General features: G+C 42.9%; 1 protein-coding gene across 2 annotated transcripts in view; it reads right to left on the minus strand.

Moving 5' to 3' along the window:
- ANXA6 (annexin A6) overlaps positions 1-14,596 on the minus strand; it is a 139,509-nt gene that overhangs the window by 40,035 nt on the left and 84,878 nt on the right. For both annotated transcript variants that reach the window (XM_069199574.1, XM_069199575.1), the window contains exons 11-16: positions 13,207-13,265; positions 11,638-11,760; positions 10,683-10,741; positions 6,364-6,442; positions 2,214-2,295; positions 41-135 (exon numbers count right to left, since the gene is read on the minus strand). In XM_069199574.1, coding sequence (XP_069055675.1) covers positions 41-135; positions 2,214-2,295; positions 6,364-6,442; positions 10,683-10,741; positions 11,638-11,760; positions 13,207-13,265 — 497 coding nt within the window. The remainder of the gene's footprint in view (positions 1-40; positions 136-2,213; positions 2,296-6,363; positions 6,443-10,682; positions 10,742-11,637; positions 11,761-13,206; positions 13,266-14,596) is intronic.

Below are 14,596 nucleotides of genomic sequence, written 5' to 3' on the forward strand. Positions count from 1 at the left end.
CTGAATGGAAAAGTGAGGTATACAGGTAAAAATACCTTACCCTGCCAAAGTGCTTTTTGAAGGCTTTGAGTATCTCTTGCCTCTGGGCGTTACTGCGCTGGCACACAATGTTGATAATCGCACCTTCATCAGTGCCTGGAACAGACCAACATGAAAGTTAAAGATAAAAATGCAGGATATTTTCACTCTTGGAAGGAATATTCCAATTCATCACTGCATCAGATCCTAAAGATTTTAAGAGGTCAGAGGCGAAGGATTCGAGGGACATTAGAAGAGCTGTTTGCCCACTAGTAAAATCTTACATTTATTTCATAATAATGGAGCTGTACCCTTAGTGCCACCTCCTCCAAATTTCTCACTGTCCCAGGTCAGTTTTCGGCCTCTCATATAAGTGACCCTAAACCACGTCCGGTTAATCTCTTGTCTAAGTCTTCCATGCTTACCTTAAGGTGCCCCTCCTGAACGTTTTGGCCTCTTGTTTATTCCCAATTTTATTTTCTAACAGAAGGACCCTACAGCCTAGATGATTCTTGACTGAGACAACATGCAATGTCCTGCACCACTGCTGAATAAAACCCAGCTTAAGCCACACAAGGAAAATAAATGGAGCACTGAGAGACGCGGTTACCTGCTGATACGCCCTCCGTTAATGAGCAGGGAAGCAAGGCGAAGGAAAGGAGACAAAGCAAACATCTGTCAGCTAAAGGCCACTATAAAGGGTACACAGACTATGCAGTAATGCCAGGACTCCGGCGAGGGCACGGGTCTGGACAGTGTGCGCTGTGGTCTGAGTGAAGGCACAGCTTTTAGGAGCTGGTGTGAGATTGGATATGGGGCAGTATATGGATGAAAGAAGAACTCTAAGACGCTTTCACTGGCTGGGTGTGCCAGGAGAGCAAAATCCGAAGAGATCATACATGGTTTAATATGTGCCATGGTACCTGAGAGGACACCGGTCTGAAGAAATCACACAGGTTCTAATACCAAGAAAACAAAGAGTGGGGGGATGGTCTAAGGGAGTCCCAGCTGGGTACATGCCAGGGTATGACTAAAGGCAAAGGACCAAGGTTGGTGAACACAGGCTCATTAACGCTAGGACATTAATATAGGCAAAGGACATAGGGGTTCAAGCAGTCTTTGATATGTGTCAGAATACTGGTGAATACCAAAGTCTTATGGAAACATGGAGATTCATATTACGAGCCAAGTAATGCTGAAGGTCAAACATCTGATAGGGTCGTCCATGCTCAGATTTATCTAAGTGAGTGAGTAGGCAGAGGATGGGCAGATATGTGAATAGGGATAGAGAACTGATACACACCATGCAATATGCGGGGAGAGGAGAGGGTGCTTACAAAAAACATTCTGCATGATATTTTGCAAATTGGTACCATGTTTTCTACAAGATGGAATGAATGCTATTATGTAGGTAAGTCATAAAAAGGAGGATTTTCTTTCAGAAAAGTCTTTGTACATTTTAGGAAGATTCCTGAAATTATGTAAGTAACCAGTCAGGTACACCGGAACACCCAGCTAGGCATATCCAGATTGCCTCAGTCTTGCATTCAGGTCAGTATAACACTAAAACATACTTTATCCCACTTTTACTAACATCCATCTACCCCCAAGGTCTGGCTCTTCTTGGGCCAGTGCATCCAGTGTCCTTGAAGAATGTTGTGGCCTCCCCTAACTGGGGTTTTATAATCAGGTGCCCAAGAACTGTCTGAGGTCCACCTGGACAAGAGTACACTTCTTCCTGTATAGTGGATGCGGTTTGTGATCCCCCGGTGCTGGAGTACGCTTCATCTCGTATGATGGGGCGGTCTGTGATTCACACGGGCTGGAGCACATATTTAATTGGGAATCATGGAAACAGTCTGTGATCCCCCAAGACTTTAATACATTTCATTTGTTGTTGTGTGAGAAGTCTACCTTGTTAAATAATGGAATACTTGGCCTACTTTACTTCCAAAATTACACAGGACATTTAGGGCCTTATTACAACTTTGGAGGACGGTGTTAATCCGTCCCAAGTGTAACGAATATACCACCTACCGTATTACGAGACCATTATATCCTATGGAACTCGTAATACGGTAGGTGGTATATCCGTCACATTTGGGACGGATTAACACCGTCCTCCAAAGTTGTAATAAGGCCCTTAGTCCCTTGAACTGTTACTGTCTCAAGCATCTCCAAAAACACATACTTACCAAACCCTTTCATTGCTTTTCTGAGGACTTTGGCATCGTCATCTGCAACGAAGTCTGCTGCTGGGCACACAGTTCCTTTAAGCTAGTGAAAAAAACACAAGGTTTAGAGTTATGATGCAATACTGGCCTTCGACGGCCTGGAAGAGAGAAGAAGAGAAGATGTGTTCATCCTCAATCATTCCTCTATACCAAAAAAGTTTGCATCGTCAAGCAAAAGGCAAAGCAGTAAGTGGGTTTTAAGCACTCAGTGTTATGGAGGCACAACTTGGATTGGTGCAGAGGTGAGAATCCGCTACGGCCTTGGACTAGGCAGATGTGGGAGGCTTTGTGATGCTACAGGGGGATGCAGGAAGCTGCAAGAGGAAGCCGAAGGATGGATGAGGCTATATAGAAGGTCACAAGATATCCTAATGCTGAATCAACTTAGTTTCAAATTAAGTCTCTATCTGCGAGCATTGTTCCAATTAACAAGGTACTAGTAGATCCTGACAGAAGACACTACTCCATTACCCACCACAGAAAATCATCAGCGGGCTGCAAGGCATGAATCCCTTTCCCAGGCTTGGGCCTTAGGAGTAAATGTGCCTTCTGAAAAGGTGAAAAGGTCAAGCGGTAAATGTGCTGGTGTCCAAACCTAAAGTATGTGCAGAGCAGAAGACCTCTTCTGCCCACTGCTGCCTAAACCAGAGGCATCAACCAGTATAAGCAGTAAAGCTGGGCGGCTTCCTGGCATTGCTCACAGCACACTTTTCTATGTTTTCTTCTTTTAACATTGGTCTGTCTTGCTTGAGTGTCCTAGCAAGGGTTTTGAGGATGCAGATGTGCACAATTATTCAGGAAAGAAAAGGCAACTTCCATGAAGATGGTGGGTAAACAGCACGCTTGAAGGCATTTATCCATTAAATCCTAACCGTACCTAACATACAACACATAATTTCCTTGCATTCTCAAAAGTGTTCAGGGAGGCTGCTATTCAGTGCGATTTTTGTGATGCATAGTGGGACGTTTTTGAGATAATCTGAGCAAAATGTATGGGGCTGGAAGTTGCATTTGATGTCACTTGCTTCAAGATGGCAGCAAATTTAGATAAATCAGGCATGCCCTTTATGGTAAAAATCATTCCTCTAAACCAGAAAGGTAAGCACTAAATAAATGAGTTGCACCAGAAGGAACTCTATAACAGCTCGTCCTTCCTCGTGGTTTGAAAATGGTAAAGGTGGACTGAATGCATTAGACGACTGGCTATTGAAATAGTGCTTTCTATGAGCATGACTAGTCCAGAATGACTGAGGAGGATGCAATGTATAAATAGCTACTATTTAATCTAAATGACGAGCATTATCATAAATTGTAATGCTGAGGTACACAGGGATTGCAAGTCGTGTGTGATACTGTGTCAATCTCATACCTACTCGCTGATACAGTATCACATATGTGAAGTGGATCAGTTACACGCCCCAAGTCACAAAGGAGGTGATTGGGCCAATTCTATAGTGCACCACGGATGTCAGGACACCTTCGTGGTAATAGAACAAAATGTCCAAATGTTAGGTAAACAGTGGGTCAAGTACAAACTAGATCATTGACCTCCATGTCACAGTCGGATAATGGGGCAGTTACAAACCTGGATTATGCCCACACCACTAGTATAAACCTAAATTAGTTCTATGCCTAGCCTTTGACCCCAGGTGATAAGTGCAATGCTCAAATAGTTCCATACCTGCCGATGGACCATAGTCACGTGTGAGATTGGTCCATAACTGCTTTTTGTCCTCTGGTCTCTTTTGTAGAATTTGGCCAGCAGAAGAGGTATGTGTTTTCTCGTTAGCCAGCACCAAACATAACTGGGAGGACTTAGTTTAAAACAAGACTTCCTCTAATCACTTCAATGAACTGGTACAGCTGGTAGGTTTGTCAAATACACTATTTGAATCTATCCTAGTTGAACTTTGGGACTCTTTGTTAAATACGAAACCTTGAATGGGAAAATGGATAATTGTCAAATATGATATCTTAGATCACTCTAGCTATTCTAGTTTACCTATTGTATCGGCCATCCCGTCATTGTTTCTAATACCTAAATGTGTTTTATTGCTGCACAGAAGACTTTTTATGACAAACCAGTGCTGGCAGCCATGATGGCAATGATCCATATCAAGACATCCAAAAATGTGCCTTCACTCCCCCACCAACCTATTTTTCGGAAAAAAGGCATTCCCATCTATGGAACTGAAAGATGATTCAAGGTACAAAACAAAGTATGTAGAAACCACACAATGTTCTATGTTATCAATTTACTGAGGTTCACGTGGGCTTCAGGTGACCATTCATGGCAATTGCTTATTAGTTCGCTAGGTTCAAGTGACCTGTGTTGACCTTTGCTCATTAGGTCACATGTTTCAGCTCAGTCAGGAGCCTGACTTTTGCCCACTAATTCACACGGTGCATATGACCTGTGTCTGCCCTTTGTTCAGAAGTTCACGTGGCTCAGGTCGGTCTGGAGACTGACTTTTGCCCACTAATTCACATGGTTCATATGACCTGTGTCTGACCTTTGTTCCGACGTTGATCCATGCCTGAGCTTTGCTCTCAAGTGTTTGTTCTTCATGACCAGAGCATGGGTTTTTGTCTTGGAGTCATGCTGGCTTTAGGTACCCTGGTGTGAGCATTCTCGATATCATTACAAAAAATTGACAGGGACATTTGTTCCACTTTGCATATAGCAGTTAATCTGATGGCTAGATTAATGCTAAATTTATCAGAGGGCTTGGCTTTGCGTGAAAAATAGCAACAAGTGTTGGATAATTCAAAGTTAAAAGTTCGCCCTTTTCCATTGTCTTAAAATAGGGACCTTTGTGAGAGGTCGACATGACTGGGTGCTGCTGAACTCAGAAACTATACCACTGGACTACCACTATACTACCACTGGAGGACCCATAAAATTGGTGTTCACCTCAATGCATATATGGATAGTGAAAGCACTGAGGGCATCAGTAAATCCAAGTTAGGACTTCCTGTTCCAGGCCAAAAGAAGAGCGTTAAGGGTAACGACTATTGAGTAAGACCATCTGCAGTGTTCTTTTTTTCTTGTTTATGCTCTATCCTGTGGTGTGACACAAAACTGTGCCCACTCCTACAAAATGTAATGAGGGGGGTCGTATCTCACTGATATTCACTGGCCTGGGGCTGAGAGGGGCCCCTTTAATGATTGGGGGCGCCAAGAATGGCTGGATTCAGCCCCTGCACCATTCTGTATTATTTCCCGCTTCCAATTCATCCCTCGATGCCTTCTTACTTAAATCCTGCAAGCCTGCTATTTCCTTTTCCTTTCTGGTGCATATTTATCCTTACGCCTGCTAGTGTCTCTACCTAGCTTCTTACATTCGAAGGGATTTGGAGAATGGTTTAGTGGACAGAAGTTCTACCTACCGCACTTCGACCTGCTCCAGGCTTTGGTCCCCTCAACTCTGCACCAAAACCCTTGCCTGATAGCTCAGTGTGGGGTTAAGTCAGGGAACACTGGGGAAGAGTTAGTACAAGAGAAGGAAGCAGAAAAGATGTGCTGAGCGCCAAAGCAAACAGAAAATATTTCTTCCTGCAGCCAATCCAGTGCCCTCTGTAATCATTCCATGTGTTAGCAGGATCTGTGAGCACACTATGAGGTTAGGTGTCCTTGAACAAAGTGTATTCAGAAGAGAAGCATCACTCAAAACCAGCAAGTGTTAGTATTAGGACATTCTGGATTCAACCAAACACCTTTCTCCCCACAGGATCTGTGTCGTTCCCTACTGGAAGTACACCTCATCTGCAATTTGTGACCTGCCCCAGTGGCATTTGTATAAACAACAGGTCAAAACGGAACAGTCACCAGAAAGATCAAAATGAGCTACAGTGCCTTCCTCCCGCCCCCCAAACGAGGCTGCTCCCCGCACAGGCTGTCATGAAGAGGACCAGCATGGGACTCCGAGCTGGGCCCTCCTCATTCGTCTGTGGTTGCCTCATCGCTCACGGAGAGGGAGGGTCTCGATGACTGCTATCAGGAGTCCGGTGGCAAAGGAGGATTGTCACACTCAGCAGCCAAGCAGGATAGGGTGGGACAAGGCAGCAGGCACAGCAGCAGAAAGGCAGAGCAAAGAGGGGCTTTTCCAACCTCTACACGAGCCGCTGCACTGAGCTCCCATCTCTGATAGGCCACCTGGGCAGCTTCGGGGAAGAACTCTCCCGCGGCACTGAAATGGGAGTTGATAGGACACATGGATAGTCAGATCTCCAAAAACAGCAATACATTGCAGTCAGGGCACCATCTGCAAGTCCCACTGATAAACGTAACTGAAAATAAAGTAACCATACAGGAGACAAGGGGATGTGCTGCTGGTGTAACTGTGTGAAATGATTGAGGTATTTAACCTACTGAGGCAGCTCAGTGTTTGCTTCTATGTAAGGCAATTAAGAGTCAATTTAACTTCATTCGGAAATGAATGGCAATGAAAGCACATAGATACAAGTTAAGACAATTAAAAAGAATATATATAGTTCTTGTTGTGTTTAAAAACGGAATTATGCAATATTTCATCCTAATACGATCTTATTTTGCAAACAAAACAATAAAAACTTCATACAATCACAGGAGTAGCCTATACCACATACTATAGTCCCACCTCGGTATCTCTTCCTTGTGCTCAGTAGCAGTTTATTTAATGAATTACCGCAAAACAAAATTACTGGCTGTAGAAATAAAAAAGCGTGCTTATAAGGACTACCATCACGGAAAAGCAGGGCTAAAAACACTTCTTATTTGAGAGACAGAGAGTACTTTGCCTAGAGGAATCTTCACAGGGGCACAATGGAAGTTTTGAAAGTCACGGGCCCATAGTAGGAAAGGCTACCGTACAAAGGACCAAGTTGAAGTGCAACCTGGTGAGAAAGAAATGTAGGCCAGGCACCACCTATAAGAATCAAATAAGCAAATGGTGTTGGGGTATATTTAATAGCTGGGGCGATTGGAGGTACACACCATATTGTGATGTTTGTCTCATCTCATATCGTGCCCTCTGGCGTGCATTGTAAAAGCGTCCTTTCTCCATGGCTATTGATTGTGCAGGGGTACTATCCATCTGTGTATACAAATGTCCGATCCCAGTTTACTGAAGGGTGTCTTGATGTATGCCAGCCTCGGACATCTATGGCTGCCCGAAGCTAGGCAATCAGAGATTATTAGCCTGGTGAGTTCAGCTTCAGGGTACTCCATACCCGCAGCCATATGAGGCAGTCATCTAGTGTTCCTTCGGTCACACGCAGCACACTAGATTGTGAGTTGTGAATGCTTACATTCCTAAGGTCAACCCTTCACACTGACTAGATCCTTCACCCAGCTACCCATCTGAGCACCCACCACAAGGGCTCCCATATCTCTTAGCGCCTTGCATTGAAAACACCACTGCTAAAATCACTCACAAGAGAAGCCCGCTAGCTCCCTCAATGTCTTCCTTTTGCTGTATGTGCTTTGGCTGACCCCTGTCTTTTTGCATCACCTTTCAGATAGGCATAGATGGTGCCTTCAGTAACTTACACATTCCCGTTTCCTCACGACTATGTCTGGGCCATCCTTCACTCAACCCCTCACTAGTCACTAGCAACAGAGTCTCAAACATTGAGATTCAATTCCACTCTTGGCTTCATTGGGGAAGGTTGGAACTTTCTAGATTTTTCAGCACTGCTGCCACCTGTCATCTATCAAGATGCAATCTCAAACCCTGAACTGGGCAACAAGCTAGTAGGTGGAAAGCAGGAAACAGAGATCTAGATTCATGCATAGTCTATGGGGCAGATGTATTGACATTTTGCATCTTGGCTGCACCACATTTGTGGCGCAGCCATGATGCATGATGATCTGCTTTCCAGAGATTTACAAAGCCACACAAGGACTAACCCTTCCTGCACAAAAACTGCTCAAAAACAATCCTGATAATAACGCAGGCCCCCTTGCAGCAAGGTGCAAGAGTGCCTGCATTGGTGTCAGGAAGTCTCAAGTGTGCCATATCATAGTAGGTATGGAGCATTTCTGCGCTCTCTTTTTCATGCAACACATTACAGCAACTTTGCTTGCTGCCCTGCATTGGATGAAACTTTAGTAAATCTATGCCGTAGTTTCTATCAGATTTTTTAAGGATACATTTTTATGCCCCAGGAGAGGCCTTACAGATTTGCAAAAACTGCTTACACTGAGCTGAGAGCTGCTTCTGCAGTCCAACTAGCAGTATCAGGTATGAGATGGGATTTTCACAGATCACATCTCAGGGATGGTTTCCAGCAATTTGGTGCTTCTCTAAGATTAAATGCAATGCTCGTCTAATATAAGTGGGGTATAATGATATCCAAACCGGTGAGCATGGATCAAGCTTGGAAATTCTGTTCTAGACCTGTAAGTGTCAGCCCTGGACTAATTGCCATCCACCATTCTGTGGTTGGATCCTTTTCAATAGCATGCAATGCCCCGAAACTGAACATGGGGTGGTAGGTCAATCTGCTCAATATAGTGTGTGTATGTTGCAGTGTCAAAGTGTTGGAATAGCGTAGTGTATACAGGTGCAGTATTAATGCGCTGAAACATAGTGGTGCGTACAGCTACAGTGTCAATGCGCTAGAGTGATGTGTACGGGTGCAGTATGAATGTGCCTGAACAGTAGGTTGTGATATGACAAGAATGTGCTAGAATATTTTGGCACATAGTAATTGGCCCTGTATGGCCTTTGGTGAGCTAAAGCCTGATTTAGATCTTGGCTGACAAGATACTCCGCTACAAACATGGCAGATGTCCTGCCCGCCATGTTATCAGAACGTTATAGCCTTTAACACTTATAATACTATGGGCAGGATGTTTGTCACTTTTTGACAGAGTGTCCTGCCTGCAATCTCTAAATGAGGTCCTTAGTCTATTTCTCACATGACAATGAGACAGTAATGTAAACCTCCACCGTATGCAGTGTATTAACTACACAATCAGATTTTACATTTTAATTCAATGATAATGTATTACATCAGCTCATTGTACTCTGGCCACAGGAATGCTAAAAAAATCAGATTTTGTCCTCCATCATTTCTGCCACATTTTACATGAGATAAAGTACCCTTAGCTGTACATTGTAGGGATATTGCAAGTCACAGAGGAGTTCTGTGATCACATAGAGGCATTAGTCTGAAGGTCTAGTTCCTTCATAGGGTTATGGGTCTCTGAGGTTTCTGTTCATCAGTGTTTGTTTTAGAAAAACAGAAGAAGAGTGAGAAGCCATTTGTTCTTCACTTTGTTTAAACTGCACCTGGAATTATGCTCCGTGACCTGCCTTTCCCTTGGCTGTTGGCTCTAGCAACAGACATTGTGACATCAGATCTCAACTGTACTACATCACTACTTTTGAGCAGCTATTGTCATTTCATTATAACAGGCCATTAAGGACGTCTCAAGTAACCTGTAATAACAAATTAGAGACACATTTTTATATAGGGATTGCAGGCTCCTGTGTTTTATATGAGCCTCTAACAAATCAAGAAGATGCAACATATTGGCCAGCTAGAGTTTTATGACAAAGCAGGTTATTTGCAAATGGTGTTGTTCCACAATATTGAGTTTTCAATATTGACTTACAAGCATGTTGACTGCAGAATAGCGACTACCACCGAATTGTCAAGATAAGCATATGTAGGTAAATATAGATGTACTACTCTTAACTGCACATGTACTTACATTGATGTGTTGTCTAATAAGAAACAGAGCAATGCAAATCATTACAAGACTGTGCAGCCTAGCGGCCACTCCCTCTGCTAAAATTATAATGTCAATTGAGTAGATTTGGATTTAAGAATGCTATATACCACACTTACCTATATATAGGAACGACACGTTTGTAAAACAGTGCATGAAGTTGCAATATCGATCTACAAGAAAATTAGCTGCAATATAGCAACTAACACTTCATTGTCCAGATAAGTATATATCTATATTTATATATATACATAGATATATACTTATCTGGACAATGAAGTGTTAATTGCTATATTGCAGCTAATTTTCTTGTAGATCGATATTGCAACTTCATGCACTGTTTTACAAACGTGCCGTCCCTTAATACACCGACCGTCAAACATACCGCAATCCAAGGGAAGTGCACATGTAACTCTAGGGGGCTTGTAATTAGGGTCTGTGTTACTCTCCATCACAGCAGAAGATTTTATTCAAGACAGTATAACTGACATCCATGCCCCCTTGGAAACTCCTGTGCATACTTTAGACGTGACACAATATAGGATAGCAGAATAGTGCATTCCTAGGCTGTCATGGAAACAGTCTCAGGGGTTCCCTCAGACACCCCTGACCTTCGCAGGCTTAAGCAGCACTGTGGTTGAATCAGGTGTATCTCTATTATGACCAAATAACATTCCCGAACTGAAAAAGTGTGTTGAGAAAAGACATACTCATCATCGCCTCCACACAGCTTCAGCAGAGCCTTCTTGTACTCCCCAGATGTGTCGTTCTGAGGAGAAGAGGGAAATGAAGATTATTACAACGTTGTGCAACATAGAGACAGATCCATGAGCCTATAACAAATCAGTGTATGGTGGAGAAGCATGGCCCCAGAACTACAAGTCCAGGCACAAACTCACAGAAGTAACGCTGTGAATACAAAAGGAGATAGCCTTACCTGTAGCATTTTTGCATGACCCAAAGTAATTGAATTAATTCCAGGAAGCTGGGGAATGGTGATAGGTGATAGAAGATGGAATATTTTTTATATGTATGACAGTGAACGTGTGATGTCCTAATGTAGAGTTGGACCATAATGACAAATCCTCCAATTTGTGTGAGAATGCTCTATTTGATGGAGAATCCAATAGCAGAATTCCATTTAGCATATGGTTAATATTTTGGAAGTAATTCCGCTGGTGGGCTGATTACTAGTCATCGCACTTCCATAACCTTGAGGATTTACATTACTAAAGACTTAAATTAAGCCTTAAATGTATGATACTTGATCATTGTCATTATGGTTTGGCCAAAAGCTGTAATAACTCTATGGGGAATTCGTAAATTTGGGCAACCTAGCTCAAACCACATATGGTGATCTGAGACCTCAAACTGGACTTACAGCATCATCAGTTATTTAGCACACAAAAAAACAATTAAAACTTCAACAACGCACTTCAATCCTAACCTGTAACAAACCTTCCTGACCAAATACTAATAACTTATTTGGCTCTGCAAAACCAAAGGTTTGTACTACAATATTGAACCTTGAGACATATATAGGTTCCAAGCCTACCCTTAATCACTAGCAGACCTGATAAATCGTTTGTGACATAAGATGTTGACTCCTTGGTTGGTCACATGATATCCTCTCCCCCCAACTGTCTCATACCCATTGGTTCTCACCTTTATCATGGAATAGAGTGACTTCTCATACTTGGTCCTGAAGGCTTCTCGGATGTCCATCATGTCCAGCTCACTGCGGGAGACCATAATCCGGATCAAGGTGTTATCTGCTGTCCCCATTCCCTGGAAGAGAATAAAAGGACTCAAAGGTGCCCATCAGCTATATTCAGATCCAGTCAGAGGACCACACAAGAGATTTAAGCACATATCATAAATCATCGCCCAGGGTGCCTTAGGACAGGGGACCGGGAACTCTGCAACACTGTTGAGGCACGTTCCTGCAGCTGAGGTACCACCAGGCTTTTTGCAGGGAATTTGAGTTGACACAAGACAATAAAGAATGCATCAGCAGCCACAGTGCAGCCCAGAGAGGGATGATATGTAGAAAGCATTTTGTGGCCGTAGGTAAGTTCAGGGAAAGAGAAACAAGTATTATAGGGGGAAGCTGAACAGACATACCATTTAGCCAATATAATAGAGAAATAGGATACCTCTCCTTTCCGTGTTGAGCATCTCCTGTGGTCAGTACAGCTGAACGTATACATTTAACCACCAATGAGTAAAACTTTAGGGCATTCCTATCAAAGTTAAACCAGTGTCTTGTAGCTACCTCTTCCCAAATATTAGGTTAGGTCCTAGCCGACACATGAAAAACCAGTTGTAGAAGAACAGAAACCAGGCCATCTGCAAGGACCATCATTTTAAAGGGGGTGTGGGAAGTCTCTATGTGCAGCATTTTCCATGCCCTTATAGACATCTGATGTTTCCCTACTCATTCCTATCCGGAAAAAAATTAGATGACGGACATTAACTAGAATTTCAAAAAGATAGAGAACCAGCATCATTCTGAAAGGAAACAATTTAAATAGAAATCAGATCAATGGGCCACAATATTCAATAGCAGATATCGTATGTCCCTGTAATCCTCTCCTTGAACTTAAAACAGACCCCCATGTCTCAGAAGTATGTCTACATGTGTAACGCAAAGTGTGAAAAAAGCTCATATCTCAGGGGCAGTCTCAGAATACATGCGAAGGAGTGGCAGTCCCAGAACAAGGAGAAATGGGACAGTCCTAGCACAGGGTGTTCTCTGGGTGATGGCGTAGTTCACACAGCAGTCATGTGACATGCATTCACATACCATACAGTCAGCTGTGAGGAGGGGAACATCAAGCACACAGTAAACATGAAACATACACGAACATGTAGTGTCACAATCTATGTCCCTGCATCTCCACTGATGTAGGGAAGTCTTCATCATCCAAACTGACATTTCAGTCAATCATGCCATTGAATATCTGTGAAGTTGCCTCCTGAATGCTCATTGCTGGCAGTTGGCTTATTACACTGCAAAAGGAGATATTTTCTTGGCTTGCGGCTAAATGTTGTTGGGGACATAGTCATTTTGGAGTTAATACCTCCAAAGGACTTGAATTGACAAGACAGATGTGACACTGATAACACACAGAAGTGAGACATGCACATCCCTTAGAGAGGAAGCCGCAAAGAAACAGCCAGATCCTTGCCTTATTGTGACAATGAAGTCCATGCTCACCCACCAACACTCACCTTCATTGACTTGTAGAGCCTTTTAGCGAAGTAGTCCTTGGTGCTGCGCATGCACTGGACTGAGGAAGGAAGGGAACCGAGAGACAAGGTGCATCAGAACCAAGCGATTAAGGAATAGTTTGCAGCAAATAGGAACACCTGGGTAAGTGGTCTAGCCAAAGCTGGCATTAAGTTAGAGTGGGTGACAGGAAGAGTTTGCAACAAGAAATAGGAGTTAGGGCAGCCGAGTGCGCCAGGAGCCGGAGGCGTCAAGGAAACCAGCAATGATGGGTTTTAAAAATGTGTATGGATTTAAGTATGTAAGAGTATTTGTAAATCGCAAAACCTTGCTAGAGAGCTACAGAGTAGTGCAAATTGGTGGGAGTCATGTTATGATTCTTCAAAACTGAGTACAATATTAATAGGGTGTGTTTCCTATGATGAAGTAATGTTCTCTGAAGTTGTGTGCTTACAAAAAATAGGAGCTGTAGGAATGATACAGAGCGGAAAGACCATTGAAGATGGCCAATCCCTAAATTAGTACAAGGAAAATTAGGTATGGATGACAAATCACACCATCCACTGGCTGTTTATGACAATGCAGTAACCTATGCTTTTAGAGGACTAGCATGTGTATTTCCACCATGCCATCTCTTCTTACAGTGAAGGAATGTGATCGTGGTTTCCTCTGAGACACTCCAAGCCATCTTGTACCTGCTAAGGAGATCAACTTCCAATCCTCTAGGGCTACCAGGTGGTCTAAAATACATTCTGTTCTTTAAAAAAACATTGTTTTCATTATTTACAGATGTCATTACTTTCATTATTGGAAGGTGCTGTCACATATAGCACAAATTGTTGAGTCACTCTGAAAAAGTGGTCTGTATTTAACCCCTTCCCTTCTTCCCTTCCTCCTTTCATATGGTGGGACAGATGCATTGTCCCTAAGAACCTTCAATGATCTAGAAACAGCCAACTCACACAAGATGGACAGCTGAGCTATCCAACCTGTAAGATAAACCCAAGGCTTTTCTTCTATTCTGACTATTCAGAATTTTAGATTCCAGAAGACAAAAGAGGTGAACGAGGTCCCATATCACACCTTTTCATAGTTCACAAAGGTCCTTGGTCTACCATACATTACATGTGCAGACTGCTCACTTTAGGGGGACATACGGTGAAACTTTCATTTAATTTTTCCTATTAAATTAAGGAAGCATCCCACCACCTCACGACTTGCAGCAGGGTGACCAAGTTCGAATGCAAGAATAATCAGTTTCGAAGATTGTGCTGCTTCAAGAGCCTTTTCTGTGGAGGCTCCCACTTACTGGCATGATCTTCCTATATTATTGCAGACCATCAAATTATGAAAACTATTGAATATATGTTTGTCACTTTCTTCAACATAGGG

The sequence above is a fragment of the Pleurodeles waltl genome, chromosome 7 (assembly GCF_031143425.1).
Source record: "Pleurodeles waltl isolate 20211129_DDA chromosome 7, aPleWal1.hap1.20221129, whole genome shotgun sequence".
NCBI classification, from domain to species: domain Eukaryota; kingdom Metazoa; phylum Chordata; class Amphibia; order Caudata; family Salamandridae; genus Pleurodeles; species Pleurodeles waltl.